This window comes from Coregonus lavaretus, assembly GCF_964263955.1.
Source record: "Coregonus lavaretus genome assembly, chromosome: 37".
In the NCBI taxonomy this organism is placed as follows: Eukaryota; Metazoa; Chordata; class Actinopteri; order Salmoniformes; family Salmonidae; genus Coregonus; species Coregonus lavaretus.
In genome coordinates this window covers 22004845-22021139 of record NC_140024.1, presented here as the reverse complement: position 1 = coordinate 22021139, position 16295 = coordinate 22004845, and the positions used below count along the sequence as shown (strand labels likewise).

The following is a 16295-nucleotide window of genomic DNA, read 5'->3' as shown; positions in this document are numbered from 1 at the left end:
ACAGGCACTTCAAGGTATCCAGAATTACAATGTTGTTTATCTTATTGTTCACTGGCAATATAAATATAGGATGATAATGCCTCAGTTAATAGTCTGGTTAAAATGTCATTTTCAAAGCTGATATAGTATATATTGTTGTAAAGCATTACTGATTAATGTACTGTTATTCGTCTGCTTCCTTTATGCCCTGTTATGTTCATGCTCTACCCCAGGGGGCGCTTGTTGCTCTGTGAGTCTCAGCCCTCAGGCCTCTTATCAGAGCAACCCATTGCAGATGACAAGTTGGGGCTTGTCTGTTGTGAGCCAATGGGCTGACCCTGAGCTTCAGCTTCCTCTCTGTCTCAGAGCACTGCAGTCTACTGCCTGCCTGTAGACATATAGTGGTGCTCACTGCTCTGTGCTGCTCCGATGTTCACCCACACACCCACAGCTGTTCAGCCTGGCTAGTCCCGCAGAGAGAGAGAAGCAGAGAGGCAGTGTGTTGCCAGTATAGCTAGGTCTCCAAGCCTCTACTAAACACAATCAGATCCTTCTCAGGAGCCTCTCTGTAAGTAGCTTGTTGCATCACTGCAGCTCTTTTGACTCGCTCTGTCTCTGTAAAAGGAACTGTTTTTAGTAACACTGCAGGAAATAACATGTCACAGGATGTTATTTGTCCTGGGTTGATGTGTGTCTAATTGAGTGAAGAGAACGTTATTATGGGTGATGATAATGTATGATTTGTGGCTGGTGGGAGTTGTTAGATTACCAAGATAAAATGCAACATTGTTCTGTTCCATTTCTCTGAAATGGAGGCAAAACACTTCAGTTTTATATGTATTTTGGACGATGTGTGTGCCCCAAAATGACTGTAGAAAGTAAACGTATTCTGGAGGTTGTCACTGACACTGCAGTCAGTCAGTTCTAAAGAGATTGCAGAGTCACAGAGAGCCAACATGGGAACAGAGAGACGCATGGTGGTGGTAGGTAAGGTGATATAACCGGATTCTGAAGGAGTTGGTAGCTGGTGATGCACATGTTGTCAGTTAATGGGCCACTAGCCCACATCCGGTGTGTAGCCCACGTGGGTGAGAGCATATGCATAGTAATGTTAGTACATAACGCATAGTAGCTACCACTCCCTTACGACTGTGGCTTGCTCTCTCAGGGGGGATGTTACAGTGACAGAGAGATAAAGCCTTACTATAACCATCAACTTCCACAGAACAGATAGGAAGGTTGAACTGACTCAGTTGGAGGTGAGCTAAATCAGTTTTCCTGGTAGTGGATGGAGTAGAGCCAAGCCAACCAAGGCTTCGTCCCAATACTGCAGAGTGAGAGAGGGATAGGTTCGCCAGCAGACCTGGATTAAAATGCTATCTGAAATATTTCAAATACTTTTAGCACAAGCCTGTAATGCCATATGAGTAGGGTTTGCACTTGAACCCAACAGGCCTGGGTTCAGTTGCGCCAAGCAAGCTCAATCAAGCCCAGCTAAAGTGTTTGAAAGATTTCAAATAGTATTTGAACCCAGGCCTGTTGGCCAGGGTCTGTGGTTGGAACAGCTTGTAGTGAATGAATGGAAGGTATTATTTGATTCAATGACAGTGGTTTACTGTGTGACAGTGTCCAGGAACATAGTGTACAGGTTTGACTCTGACAGAACACAGGAATTGATTTGGTTCAACAGTGGCCTGTCCAGACTCAGCCTGGCTCTGGCTGTAAATTACAGATGTACAGTTATGAGTCACACCAGAATATCGAGAACTTCACCTAGTATAACCTTACATCTTAGCTTGTAGCCCTCTGTTTCTCTCTCTCTGTTGCTCTTTCTCTCTCTCTCTACCTCTCTCTATTGCTCTCACTCACTCCCTCTCTGTCTCTCTCTGTGTTGGTCTCTCTACCCAAAGTGGTACTCCTTAGGGTGGACAAAGTAAAACTGATTATCACCTGCAACTCATAAGGACACAGTCATTGCTAGCATCATCCTCAAATACCTCCCCAATAACCACATCCAGCTTATCTCACTGACTTACTATAACTTGAATTAGTCCTCAGATATAGTACACAACATGTTCGGAATCAGCATCCACCTCCCCACTCACTAACGTATTGGGTTTATATTCAAAACCACAGTTTAACTTCTTATTTTTCACACACTCATAGAGAGAGATCCTCTACCCCAGGGCAGTGTCTGTGCCTCGCAGTCTGTGACAGTAACTTGGCATGGTAGAGAAATGGAGAACACGTGCAAATGATTATCGCTGTGGAGAGGAAACTGAGTTACCATTGAGTCACCTCGCTTTTCCTCTCTCTCTCAATTTCAAATCAATTCAAAGGCGATTATTGGCATGGGAAACTTATGTTTACATTGCCTAAGCAAGCGAAATAAACAAACAAAAAGGAAATAAACAAGGGAAATAAACAATCAGAAATTAACAGTAAACATTACGCTCACAAAAGTTTTAAAAGAATATAGACATTTCAAATGTTATATTATTGGCTATGAACAGTGTTGTAACAATATGCAAATAGTTGAAGTACGAAAGGGGAAATAAATAAGCAGATAAATATAGGTTGTATTTACAATGGTGTTTGGGCTCCACAGGTTGCCCTTTTCTTGTGGCAATATTTCACAAATCTTGCTGCTGTGGTGGCACACTGTTGTATTTCACCTAATAGATATGGGAGATTGGATTTGTTTTCAAATTCTTTGTGGGTCTGTAATCTGAGGGAAATACAGTGCCTTCAGAAAGTATTCACACCCCTTGACTTTTTCCACATTTTGTTGCATTACAGCCTGAATTTTTATTTGGATTAAATTGAGATTTTGTGTAACTGGCCTACACACAATAGCCCATAATGTCAAAGTGGAATTATGTTTTTAGAAATGTTTACAAATTAATTAAAATATGAAAAGCTGAAATGTCTTGAGTCAATAAGTATTCAACCCCTTTGTTATGACAAGCCTAAATAAGTTCAGGAGTAAAAATGTGCTTAACAAGTCACATAATAAGTTACATGGACTCAGTCTGTCTGCAATAATAATGTTTAACATGATTTTTGAATGACTACCTCATCTCTGTAACCCACACATACAATTATCTGTAAGGTCCCTCAGTCAAGCAGTGAATTTCAAACACAGATTCAACTACAAAGACCAGGGAGGTTTTCCAATGCAAAGAAGGGCACCTATTGGTAGATGGGTGAAAATAAAAAAAGCAGATATTGAATATCCCTTTGAACATGGTAAAGAAACGGAATAGAGTTAAGCACAGGCAAAATCCTAAAGGAAAAGCTGTTTCAGTCTGCTTTCCACCAGACACTGGGAGACAAATTCAACTCTCAGGAGGAAAATAACCTAAAACACAAGGCCAAATATCATTTTGTGGGTAGTGGGCACATAGCCTATTTTCTCTTGAGAGCCAAGTCTGCTGATGGTGACCTCTCTTGATAGCAAGGCCATGCTCACTGAGTCTGTACATAGTCAAAGCTTGTAGTGGTCAGGTATTCAAAGCTTCACAGTGGTCAGGTATTCTGCTACTGTGTATTCTCTGTTTAGGGCCAAATAACATTCCAGTTGGCTCTGTTTTTTAAAAATTATTTCTAATGTGTCAAGTAATTATCTTTTTGTTTTCTCATGATTTGGTTGTGTCTAATTGTGTTGCTGTCCTGGGGCTCTGTGGGGTCTGTTTGTGTTTGTGAACACAGTCCCAGTACCAGCTGGCTGAGGGGACTCTTCTCCAGGTTTATCTCTCTGTAGGTGAGGGCTTTGTTATGGAAGGTTTGAGAACCGCTTCCTTTTAGGTGGTTGTGTAATTTAATTGCTATTTTCTGGATTTTGATAATTAGCGGGAATCGTCCTAATTCTGCTCTGCATGCATTATTTGCTGTTTTATGTTGTACACAGAGGATGTTTTTTGCATAATTTGGCATGCAGTCTCAATTTGGTGTTTGTCCCATTTTGTGAATTCTTGGTTTGTGAGTGGACCCCAGACCTCACAACCATAGAGGGCTTTGTGGAAGTTGCATGTGGTGCTGATGTTTAGGCCGAGGTAGGTATATTGTTTTGTGTGATCTAGGGCAACAGTGTCTAGATGGAATTTGTATTTGTGGTGCTGGAAACTGGACCTTTTTTGGAACACCAATATTTTTGTCTTACTGAGATTAACTGTCAGGGCCCACGTCTGACAGAATGTGCAGAAGATCTAGGTACTGCTTGGTTGGGGAGAAGCACCAGATCATCTGCACACAGTAAACATTTGACTTCAGAGACTAGTAGGGTGGGGTGCTTCAGACTGTTCTAGAGCCCTCACCAATTTGTTGGTATACATGTTGAAGATGGTGGGGCTCAAGTTTTTTTGCCAATTTTAACCGCATACTTGTACACATTGTTTGTGTACGTGGATTTTATGTTTTCCCCCAACACCGCTTTCCATCAATTTGTATAGCAGACCCTCATGCCAAATTGAGTCAAAATCATTTTTGAAATCAACAAAGCATGAGAAGACTTTGCTTTTGTTTTGTTTTGTTTGTTTGTTTGTCAAAATGGGTGTGCAGGGTGAATATGTGGTCTGTCGTACGGCAATTTGGTAAAAAGCCAATTTGACATTTGCTCAGGACATTGTTTTCACTGAGGAAATGTAGTTATTGGGGTCGAATTTGTCTCCACTTCTGTGGATTGGGGTGATCAGTCCTTGGTTACAAATATTGGGGAAGATGCCAGATGTTAAAGGAGATTAAGTATAGCCAATTGGAATTTGTGGTCTGTATATTTTATCATTTCATTTAAGATACCATCAACACCACAAGCCTTTTTAGGTTGAGGGGTTTGTATTTTGTACTGTAGTTCATTCAGTGTAATTGGAGAATCCAGTGGGTTCTGGTAGTCTTTAATAGCTGACTCTAAGATTTTTTATTGATAATGTATATATTTGTGCTGTTTGTTAGAGTGCCAGAAAAGATTGGAGAAGTGGTTTATCCAAGCATCTCCATGTTGGATAGATAGCTCTTCATGTTGTTGTTTGTTTAGTGTGTTCCAATTTTCCCAGAAGTGGTTAGATTCTATGGATTATTCAATTACATTGAGCTGGTTTCTGACTTGCTGTTCTTTCTTTTTCCTTAGTGTATTTCTGTACTGTTTTATTATTTCACCATAGTGAAACCGTAGGCTCAGGTTTTCTGGGTCTTTGTGTTTTTGGTTGGATAGGTTCCTCAATTTCTTTCTTAGATTTTTTGCATTCTTCATCAAACCATTTGTCGTTGTTGTTAATTTTCTTTGGTTGTCTGGTTGAAATGTTTAGATTTGATAGGGAAGCTGAGGTCAAATAACTGTTTATGCTTTCTACTGCCAAGTTTACAACTTCACTATTGCAGTGAAACGTTTTGTCCAGGAAATTGGACTTGAATTTGTTCTTGGCTAATTGTTTTCTGGTAGGTTTCTACACTACTTTCCTTTCATCTATAGCATTTCTTAATAGTATGCAGTTTGTTTGGCTTTGATGCCTCATGATTGAGTATTGCTCTGTTCAAGTAGGCTGTGGTTTTGCTGTGATCTGATAGAGGTGTCAGTGGGCTGACTGTGAACGCTCTGTGACTCTGGGTTGAGGTCAGTGATAAAGCAGTTTACAGTACTGCTGCCAAGACATGAGCTGTAGTTGTACGTACCGTAGGAGTCCCCACGAAGCCTACCATTGACTATGTAGAGCCCCAGCGTGCGATAGTCGTAGTTGTGGGGCATGTTTTGTCGTAGTTGTGGGGCATATCTAGCTCCACAATGAGATAGGGTGCAGGCCAGGCAGCAGGCTGTTAGCCAGCATGCCAGCTTAGTGGAGTCTGCCACTAGCACAGTCAGTGTAGTCAGCTCAGCTATCCCCATTGAGACCGTGTCTGTGCCTCGATCTAGGTTGAGCAAAACTAAACATGGCGGTGTTCACCTTAGCAATCTCACTGGAATAAAGACCTCCTCCATTCCTGTCATTATTATCTCAAAATAGGGCTACTTAATGTTAGATCCCTCACTTCCAAGGCAGTTATGGTCAATGAACTAATCACTGATCATAATCTTGATGTGATTGGCCTGACTGAAACATGGCTTAAGCCTGATGAATTTACTGTGTTAAATGAGGCCTCTCCTCCTGGTTACACTAGTGACCATATCCCCCGCACATCCCGCAAAGGCAGAGGTGTTGCTAACATTTTCGATAGCAAATGTCAATTTACCCTCCCAAAAAAGACTGCATTTATGTCTTTTGAGCTTCTAGTCATGAAATCTATGCAGCCTACTCAGTCACTTTTTATAGCTGCTGTTTACAGGCCTCCTGGGCCATATACAGAGTTCCTCACTGAGTTCCCTGAATTCCTATCGGATAATATTCTACATTTTGGTGACTTTAATATTCACATGGAAACATCCACAGACCCACTCCAAAAGGCTTTCGGCGCCATCATCGACTCAGTGGGTTTTGTCCAACATGTCTTCGGACCTACTCATTGCCACAGTCATACCCTGGATCTAGTTTTGTCCCTTGGAATAAATATTGTGGATCTAAATGTTTTTCCTCATAACCCTGGACTATAGGACCACCATCTTATTACGTTTGCAATCACAACAAATAATCTGCTCAGACCCCAACCAAGGACCATCAAAAGCTGTGCTATAAATTCTCGGACAACCCAAAGATTCCTAGAGGCCCTTCCAGACTCCCTCCGCCTACTCAAGGACGTTGGGAGTACAAAAATCAGTTAACGACCTAATTGAGGATCTAAATTTAACCTTGCGTAAAAACAAAAAACATTTGTCACAAGAAACTAGCTCCCTGGGATACAGAAAATACCCGAGCCCTGAAGCAAGCTTCCAGAAAATTGGAACGGAAATGGCGCTCCACCAAACTGGAAGTCTTCCTATTAGCTTGGAAAGAAAGTACAGTGCAATATCGAAGAGCCCTCACTGCTGCTCGATCATCCTATTTTTCCAACCTAATTGAGGAGAATAAGAACAATCCAAAATGTATATTTGATACTGTCGCAAAGCTAACTAAAAAGCAGCTTTCCCCAAGAGAAAATACTTTTCACTTCAGCAGTGATGAATTCATGAACTCATGATCATTAGAAAGCAAATTACTGACTCCTCTTTGAATCTGCGAGTCTGCACAAAACTGCCAGGACCTAGGATCAATGGAGACACTCAAGATTTTTAATCCTATATCTCTTGACACATTCATGAAAATAGTCATGGCCTCTAAACCTTCAAGCTGCATACTGGACCCTATTCCAACTAAACTACTGAAAGAGCTACTTCCTGTGCTTGGCCTTCCTATGTTGGACATAATAAATGGCTCCCTATCCACTGGATGTGTACCAAACTCACTAAAAGTGGCAGTAATAAAAACCTTTTGGGTTCTATGTAGAACTCTCTGTGGAAAGGGTCCTACATGGAACCAAAAATGGTTCCTCAAAGGGTTCTCCTATGGGGACAGCCGAAGAACCCTTTAAGGTTCTAGATAGCACCTTTTTTTCTAAGAGTGTAGGTAGCACACAGGACGACATTCCTTATTTATTTCTAACCAAATGTAAAATGTCCTCAGACCTTGTATATTCCAGGATAAGATAGGGTCTCTCTCTCTCTCTCTCTCTCTTTGAATCCTTCCACAGCAGAACTGTAGAACTGCAAGACAAACAGAGAAACAGATTCATTCACACACTAAATCTGAATATTCTTCAACAGGAAATATCCGTATTTTGGCAGTTCATCATTGTTGTCATCTCATAGCTGAAGGCTAGCCCCCTCCCCACACACACGCACACAATTTAACTTGACTCTAAATACAGTACACAAGCCTTTTAGGCCCAATTATCTCTGAGATGACTTAGTATCATTACTGTGTGGTTCGTGTTGTAAATTTAAACCATTGTTTCACATGTTTCTCATGCAAAGAAATATAATGATGATCCTATTTATACGGTATCATGTACCGCTCCAAAGGGGTGTTCAAACCTCTGCCTGGTGTGTGCTTTATGTACAGGTGTCCACTGCTACTCCACTGACTGACACTGAGCCGTACTCTACCAGCGGAGGTGCTGTGAGCGGGTGGAGGTCGTCATGGCAACCCAGCTGAAGGGCCTGCTGAGTGGGCGGAGACGTGTACCCAGTGACAGTCTGGCCAGAACATTCAGGTCAGCTATGGTGGGCATGTGTCTGCTGTGGGCCTCATACGTAACTGTAGTAGACTGTAATGTGCCGCAGGGGGAATGCATTTGAGCCTGTAGCCTATGATAGAGCACACTGTGATCTATGGTCAGTGTTGAGTTTGTAGAAGAGTAAGAAAATACATGTTGTTTTACTATGTTACACATTCTTCCCATTATGGAGAAGGTTATGATTTGGGGGAAGATTATCCTAGATCTGTACCTATGGGTGGGCAATATCTATCAGTAGTCTATGGGGGTAGAAAAGTGGCTATATGGTTCTTTAAGGTGTATTTTGTTTAGGTCCTGTGCCAGAAACCCTAGTGAGGTCATCTCCACTAGACTGAGAGACATGCTCCACACCTTCATCCAGCACTACCAGGAACCATGGGAAGAGAACCGCAGCCTAGACAGAGGTGTGTGTGTGTGTGTGTGTGTGTCTGTGTTAATATATTGACATTAATGTGCACTTTTCAGTAACTTCCTGTTGTTTGTAGAGAGAAGAGTGAAGTTCTCCAGCCAGACAGAGGATATGTACTACAGGGTTCTAGAGGCCGTCATCAATCAAGAGAGGAAGAGGCTGGGAGCCAAAGACCTTTCAGTGAGTTCTCTGCCCTCTGCTGTGTACGACTGGAACTGCACTGTTTAGTGCCTCTGGGGGCACTGTTGTACAGACATGTACAGACATGTACAGACATGTACAGGCATGTACAGTTGAAGTCGGAAGTTTACATACACTTAGGTTGGAGTCATTAAAACTTGTTTTTCAACCACTCCACAAATGTCTTGTTAACAAACTATAGTTTTGGCAAGTCGGTTAAGACATCTGCTTTGTGCATGACACAAGTAATTTTTCCAATTGTTTACAGACAGAGTATTTCACTTATAATTCACTGTATCACAATTCCAGTGGGTCAGAACTTTACATACACTAAGTTGACTGTGCCTTTAAACAGCTTGGAAAATTCCAGAATATGATGTCATGGCTTTAGAAGCTTCTGATAGGCTAATTGACATCATTTGAGTCAATTGGAGGTGTACCTGTGGATGTATTTCAAGGCCTACCTTCAAACTCAGTGCCTCTTTGCTTGACATCATGGGAAAATCAAAATAAATCAGCCAAGACCTCAGAAAAAAATGTGTAAACCTCCACAAGTCTGGTTCATCCTTGGGAGCAATTTCCAACACCAGAAGGTACCACGTTCATCTGTACAAACAATAGTACGCAAGTATAAACACCATGGAACCACGCAGCCGTCATACTGCTCAGGAAAGAGATGCGTTCTGTCTCCTAGAGATGAACGTACTTTGGTGCGAAAAGTGCAAATAAATCCCAGAACAACAGCAAAGGACCTTGTGAAGATGCTGGAGGAAACGGGTACAAAAGTATCTATATCCACAGTAAAACGAGTCCTATATCGACATAACCTGAAAGGCCGCTCAGCAAGGAAGAAGCCAATGCTCCAAAACCGCCATAAAAAAGCCAGACTACGGTTTGCAACTGCACATGGGGACAAAGATCATACTTTTTTGAGAAATGTCCTCTGGTCTGATGAAACAAAAATATAACTGTTTGGCCATAATGACCATCGTTATGTTTGGAGGAAAAAGGTGGTGGCTTGCAAGCCGAAGAACACCATCCCAACCATGAAGCACGGGGGTGGCAGCATCATGCTGTGGGGGTGCTTTGCTGCAGAAGGGACTGGTGCACTTCACAAAATAGATGGCATCATGAGGAAAGAAAATTCTGTGGATATATTGAAGCAACATCTCAAGACATTAGTCAGGAAGTTAAAGATTGGTCGCAAATGGGTCTTCCAAATGGACAATGACCCCAAGCATACTTCCAAAGTTGTGGCAACATGGCTTAAGGACAACAAAGTCAAGGTATTGGAATTGCCATCACAAAGCCCTGACCTCAATCCTATAGAAAATTTGTGGGCAGAATTGAAAAAGCGTGTGCGAGCAAGGAGGCCTACAAACCTGACTCAGTTACACCAGCTCTGTCAGGAGGAATGGGCCAAAATTCACCCAACTTATTGTGGGAAGCTTGTGGAAGGCTACCAGAAACGTTTGACCCAAGTTAAACAATTTAAAGGCAATGCTACCAAATGCTAATTGAGTGTATGTAAACTTCTGACCCACTGGGAATGTGATGAAAGAAATAAAAGCTGAAATAAATCATTCTCTCTACTATTATTCTGACATTTCACATTCTTAAAATAAAGTGGTGATCCTAACTGACTGAAGACAGGGAAATTTTACTAGGATTAAATGTCAGGAATTGTGAAAAACAGAGTTTAAACGTATTTGGCTAAGGTGTATGTAAACTTCCGACTTCAACTGTATAGTATAGAGGTTGTCCTTGATGACTTGTTTCTTTGTCAGGGCATTCTGGAGCATGATCTGTTCCAGCGCTCTCTAGTGGCCTGTTGTCTGGAGATGGTCATCTTCTCCCATCAGCTACCAGGCAGCTTCCCCCTGGTCATTGACATCTTTAGCCTGGCTCCATACCACTTCTACAAGGTAACACCTACACAAAAACCTGCAATACGTGTAATACTGTACTGTAATATTGTAGGTTTTGTGTAAAGGAGGTGGTTTCACCTGAAAACTGAAGCATTGTGTTAGCTCCCCAAGCTAATGCCTAGGCTTGGGCTTAGAAGGCTTACACAGTCTTGGGGCATACAGAGGTCCTGGGTTCAGACCTTGTTCAAACCTGGGTTCAAACACTTATACTGTAAGCTTGGTGATCTATTTAGGTACTGTTTAACCCTCTACTGTGTGTGGTGTGTGCCAGGTGATAGAGCTGGTGCTGCGGGCTGAGGAGGGCTTGCTGCCGGGTGTGGTCAGACATCTGACCCGTATAGAGGAGCAGATCCTGGAGAGTCTGGCCTGGAGGAGAGACTCACCACTCTGGGACAACATCAGAGCTGCCAAGGGACAGGGACAGCTGCCTGCATGCCATCAGGTCAGCGGGCAAAGGTTCAAATTCATCTGTTTGTGAACTGAGCAAAATATCTAATCAAATAAAATACAATCATATTGGTCACATACACATGTTTAGCAGATGTTATTGCGGATGTAGCGAAATGCTTGTTTAATATACAGTGCACCATCTCAAAATATATAGAGCGACACAGCTGGCGCACTCGAAACAAGTTGGTCTAATATGGCAGCATGACTGCTGTTGTTCCATTAAAAAGAGGAAACAAAATGATCCCAACCTTGAGGTAACAGATGGTTATATGTGTGTTCCAGGTGATGCCCCCCCAATACCTAGAGGACACAGACAAGATGACTAAGATCCCTCCCACCGCTCCACACTTGACCCCAAGCCTTGTGAATGGGATCCATGAAATCCACCTGAACTCCCCGATTACACACCATGATCGCTACAGCTCACCCCCTGCTGGCTCAAAGATGGACGCTGAGCCTACCACACCAGTCAGGCCATCACAGTCCTCCTCTGTCATTGTTACTGGACAGACTGTAGTCACCATGGCGTCAGCCACTGTCACCACCAACAACGGTCAGTCAGTCACCATACCGGTTCGAGGTAAAGATTTTCCCTCAGATGAAACCCAATATGGCCATAGAAATTACAAACCTAATAGAATACTGAAATGATGTAATACAACATGTAATAAACATGTTATATACCTTGTTTACATATCACAACAACCAGTGCTATTTGTTCAATTAAACCTCTTCCACACCCAGGCATTGCCAATGACCGGGGAGGCATCACATTTATCCCAGTGCGTCTCAGTGTTGTGGGTCAGCCCATTCCTCCACAGCAGGTCTCCAGCACCTCTACCCAGCAGCCCCAGAACCCAGTTACACACAGACCTCAGAGAGAGGGCTCCATCTCACTGTTCCTCCGCAAGGTAGGCTTTACTCACAGATTTCTACATACCTAAGCTGGCCTGAATGCTATGAGCCTAGATATTTAGTTCCAATATCCACAAGACAAAGGCCATACTTCTTCCCTCTGTCTCAGGTCTACCACCTGGTGAGCGTGCGTCTGAGGAACATCTGTGTTAAACTGGACATCTGTGAGGCGCTGCGGCTGAAGATCTGGACCTGCGTTGAACACTCCTTGGTCCACTGCACTGACCTCATGCTAGACCGACACCTGGACCAAATACTCATGTGTGCCATCTATGTCATGGCCAAGGTAGCACCATTTGCTTTGCCTCTAGACTTTTTGCTATACTTCCTTAATGCAGATGGTTTTATGACTTTGGGGATCGACAGCAAGGCATTCAGCCTTCTATACTTCTTCAGCTGTGTATTGATGATAATAATGTAATATAATAGCTTAATTTCCATGTGTATGGTGTGTGTTTCTCATGCAGGTAACCAAAGAGGACATGTCTTTCAAGCTCATCATGCAGTGCTACAAGACTCAGCCTCAAGCAAGCAACTCTGTAAGGAGATCAATGTTTTGTTTGATTTTGTGTGTGTAAGTGAGTTAAATCCAGCTTGTTTGTAATTGTGTAGTTGATGAAGTCTGTATTGTCCTCCTGTCAGGTATGCAGAAGTGTTCTGATCTCAGGGATAAACACCAAGCCCTCACAAAACTCTCCTGGAGGATCCAACAGAGAAAACAGTAAGATAAATAGAAAAACACAAACATTCCCATCGATATATTCGCATCATAATATGCATGAATGAACGCATAAATGAATGAAAGTATGAAGTATTAAAACAGCTAATTTTCGATGGTGATGTTGCACTGTTTCCCAGTTGATGCAGACCCCAGCAGTAGCGTGCTTACCTACCAGACCCCTCCAACCCATCCTACAGGACTCAGATCTCCCTATAGACAGGACAAGGAGGAGAGAGGACACCTCATCTATTTCTACAACACCGTCTACGTCAAACAGATGAAAGACTTTGCCCTGCGATACTCCTCCGGCTCTCTGACCATAGCCGGGGTGAGGGGACATTTTCACATACTACCTAATGGTGACAGTAGTCGTCATACACAATACATAGGAAATACTTTACCAGTGTTCTCAGATATGTCTAAACTGGGGTATAAAATCATTGGTACTTACAGGTCATCTGATCCTGTAATAGAAGTAAGCGCAGTCCTTGTACAGATACAGTGCATTGTTCCTAGGCCCAGTGCTATCATCATTGTCCAACAGAGATTTTGACGACATTCTGATTATTTTTCCATGCACAGGTTGAAACCCCTCCCCTTTCGCCATACCCCTGCCAGCGTATTGGATCCTTGCGCAGACTCCGCCCCTCCAACCACCATTCCCTCTACATCTCCCCCCACAAGCACAGCACATCCCCCTCTCCCCACACTGGGGTCGTATATTACGTCAGCAGAAGCCTCTCAAAGGTCAGAGGTCGGACATACCTCTCTAACCCTGCTAACGGTTCTCTAACTGACCCTCTTCTATACTTCCTATCTGAAGCCTAAACAACATTACACATATTTTAACTTCAATAACTTTGAAAAGCAAAAGGCTTGGTCATCGTAAATACACAGTATACATCTAGTCATGTGTGTTGCTAATCGTTGTATCTCAACTGTATCCCACAGCGTCTGAGAGAGATCAATGACATGATGAGGACATTTCAGTCACGCACCAGGAAGCGCTGTGCAGCCCAGCTGCAGGAGGATGGTGAGGAGGAGGGTGGGCCGCTTGTGAAGAGACCCTGTCAGGATAGCCCATCCGACTGGCAGAGAAAGCTCAGGGACCTCGGCCAGGCAGTGACCATGGCCAAGGCACAGCACCAGGCAACGGCACACAATGGGACACATTGATTACATCTCACTATCTTTGACTTACCGTCATGCTTCATACTTCCATCATCAGTGTCCATATTCTTCCTATGAGTGTAGACCTGCAAGGAGAATAGATGCAATGGATCTAAAATGTTAGAAAGAATTGGCATCATTAGCACTCGGCGAAGTTCACTGAGCAAGCAATGTTTATGATTAGAAAACCTGATTTGTAATAATTATGAGGCTAATGTAATAATCTGAGGGTAACTAGGGCTCTGTATCAAATATCAATATCATACATCATATACAGTATATATTTCAACAATTTGGTCCTCTGTGAACCATGTCCTATTTACCTAAGGAAGCAGAAAAGGATTTGTGTTGGGTACTGAGCACTGTGTACTGTTTGTGATTGGTGAGAGGGAGGAGACGAGATGTCTCTCTCTGGAACATACAGTACTGTCATGGGCCTCTCACTCCACCGGGTTACCACCTTGATTTTCTTCCACTCTGCTCACCACTCTCTCTACTCAGCCTAACTAGCTCCACCTGTCCCTGCTCTGCTCTGCTCTAATTACTCTGCCAGCTGCGCTGCATTACCCACTACCTCTCCCAGTATTTAAGGCCCTGTCTTTCAGCTCTCCGGTGTCAGATCGTCTGCAAAGCTCACACCCGGAACCTGTTTGCTCGCGCTTCTGGCTCACCCTGGTTTTGTGACCCCGGACCTGCCTGTTTTTTGGATGCTCTTCTGCCTCAGGAGATCCAGACCTGCTTCTGCCATTACGACTCCTGACTACTCTTCAATCCCGGTAACTCTGACCAGCCTTCTGCCTTGCTACTACGTATTTTGGATTTCCCTTGAACTGTACTGCTGCCTTGTTTCATTCCGCCCTGTTGTGTCTGTGTCTCCCCCCCCCAGGACTTCTGGACCACCCACCACCGGCTTCATAGGACGCATCGCTGCCACTGGGGGGGGCACAGACCCAGCACATTGGACGGGATCCCTGTTACCCCTGGAGCCTTCATTCACTCCCTACTTCCCTTTTCCCTTAAGTTTAATAAACTTTCTGGTGTGACGCAATTGTGGTCCTCTGGTCGTCTGTCTGAACCGTGACAGTACGATCTGACCATTATGGACTCAGCGCACACTTTCCCCGACATGGAAACCGATGAGCATGAGCAGCAGTTCCAGCAGCAGCAACAACAACTCGCCATGATCATTCAACTCCTCACCAACCTTACCCCAGCCAGTCTGCCCACCAGCCCTGCCCCCGAGTTACCTGCCCCGGTCATTGCAGCCGCTGCTCCGGAACCCAAGATTGGAAACCCCGAGCGGTTCAACGGCGATTCAACCCAGGTCCGGCCATTCCTGACTAGCTGCCGACTTCAGTTCTCCTTGCAGCCAAGGACCTTCGCCACGGAGGGGGCTAAAGTTGGGTATGCCATCACTCACCTGACGGGCCGAGCTCGACTCTGGGGAACAGCAGAGTTCGAACGTCAAACCCCCGCATGTGCAACCTTCGACCTGTTTGCTGAGGAGATGCTGAAGGTGTTTGACCTGGATTCACCCACCGCAGAGGCGTCTCGTGAACTGTTCAGTATTCGACAAGGCAGACGTACAGTCGCAGACCATTCCATCGACTTCCGAACCCTGGCTAGACGAAGTTCTTGGAACACACCATCGTTGGTGGACGCGTTCTTCCATAGTTTGGCTGACTATATCAAGGACGAGTTGGTCTCCCATGAACTGCCTTCCACTCTTGATGAAGCCATCGCACTGACTGTCAGGATCGACAGAAGGATACAGACCCGTCGTCGTGAGAGGGGGCGCCAAGGTCCACCTACTACCGGCATTCGGAGAGATCCGACTGGGCTCCTGTCATCTACTGCCACTCACCCAGGTCAGCTTGATCAGTCTGAGCCTATGGAGATTGGGCGAGCCTCTCTCACTCCTGCAGAGCGCCAGCGCCGCTTCACCTCAAACCTCTGCCTCTATTGTGGAGGTGATGGACATCGTGTGGTAACCTGCCCTTTAAAGGGCCGAAGCTCACCGGGCATAGGGGGAGTCCGGTTGAGTTCAATGACCATCCAGTCCTCCGACCGCAAACCCCTGCTGCAAGTTCACCTCCGCCTCTCTGACTCAACTCACACCCTGGCTGCTCTGGTGGATTCTGGCGCCGAAGCCAACATAATGGACATCAAGCTGGCACGCCAACTGGGACTGGAGAACCTCCGTTTGACACCTCCTATTCCTGCCCGGGCACTGGACGGACACTTACTCGGATCGGTCACTCATGTCACGGCCCCGGTCTCGATGGGTCTGTCCGGAAACCATCAAGAAACTATCCAGTTTCACCTGCTCCCCTCTCCAGGCCAA

At 44.3% G+C, this 16295-nt stretch overlaps 1 protein-coding gene across 2 annotated transcripts; it reads left to right on the top strand.

The window, feature by feature from the left end:
* The first annotated feature begins 38 nt into the window (after positions 1-38).
* Positions 39-14997, top strand: LOC311111202 (retinoblastoma-like protein 2). Of its 2 annotated transcripts, none has more exons than XM_084153910.1 (14): positions 39-547; positions 8004-8154; positions 8470-8582; positions 8664-8767; positions 10555-10692; positions 10967-11137; positions 11428-11725; positions 11890-12056; positions 12170-12346; positions 12528-12599; positions 12703-12781; positions 12919-13109; positions 13364-13528; positions 13733-14997. In XM_084153910.1, the coding sequence occupies exons 2-14, from the start codon at positions 8081-8083 to the stop codon at positions 13955-13957; spliced, it is 1974 nt and encodes a 657-aa protein (XP_084010036.1). In that variant the 5' UTR covers positions 39-547; positions 8004-8080; the 3' UTR covers positions 13958-14997. The 2 variants fall into 2 exon arrangements, with proteins under 2 accessions (XP_084010036.1, XP_084010037.1); XM_084153911.1 differs by having other exon boundaries at positions 11428-11698; positions 13733-14418.
* The last annotated feature ends 1298 nt before the right edge of the window (positions 14998-16295 follow it).

Excerpts from the sequence above, each read along its gene's own strand:
- LOC311111202 (XM_084153910.1), top strand. The coding sequence starts at position 8,081 with ATGGCAACCCAGCTGAAGGGCCTGCTGAGTGGGCGGAGACGTGTACCC. Across the intron at positions 8,768-10,554 it reads TGGGAGCCAAAGACCTTTCA|GGCATTCTGGAGCATGATCT; the intron begins GTGAGTTCTCTG and ends TTTCTTTGTCAG. Across the intron at positions 10,693-10,966 it reads CTCCATACCACTTCTACAAG|GTGATAGAGCTGGTGCTGCG; the intron begins GTAACACCTACA and ends GGTGTGTGCCAG.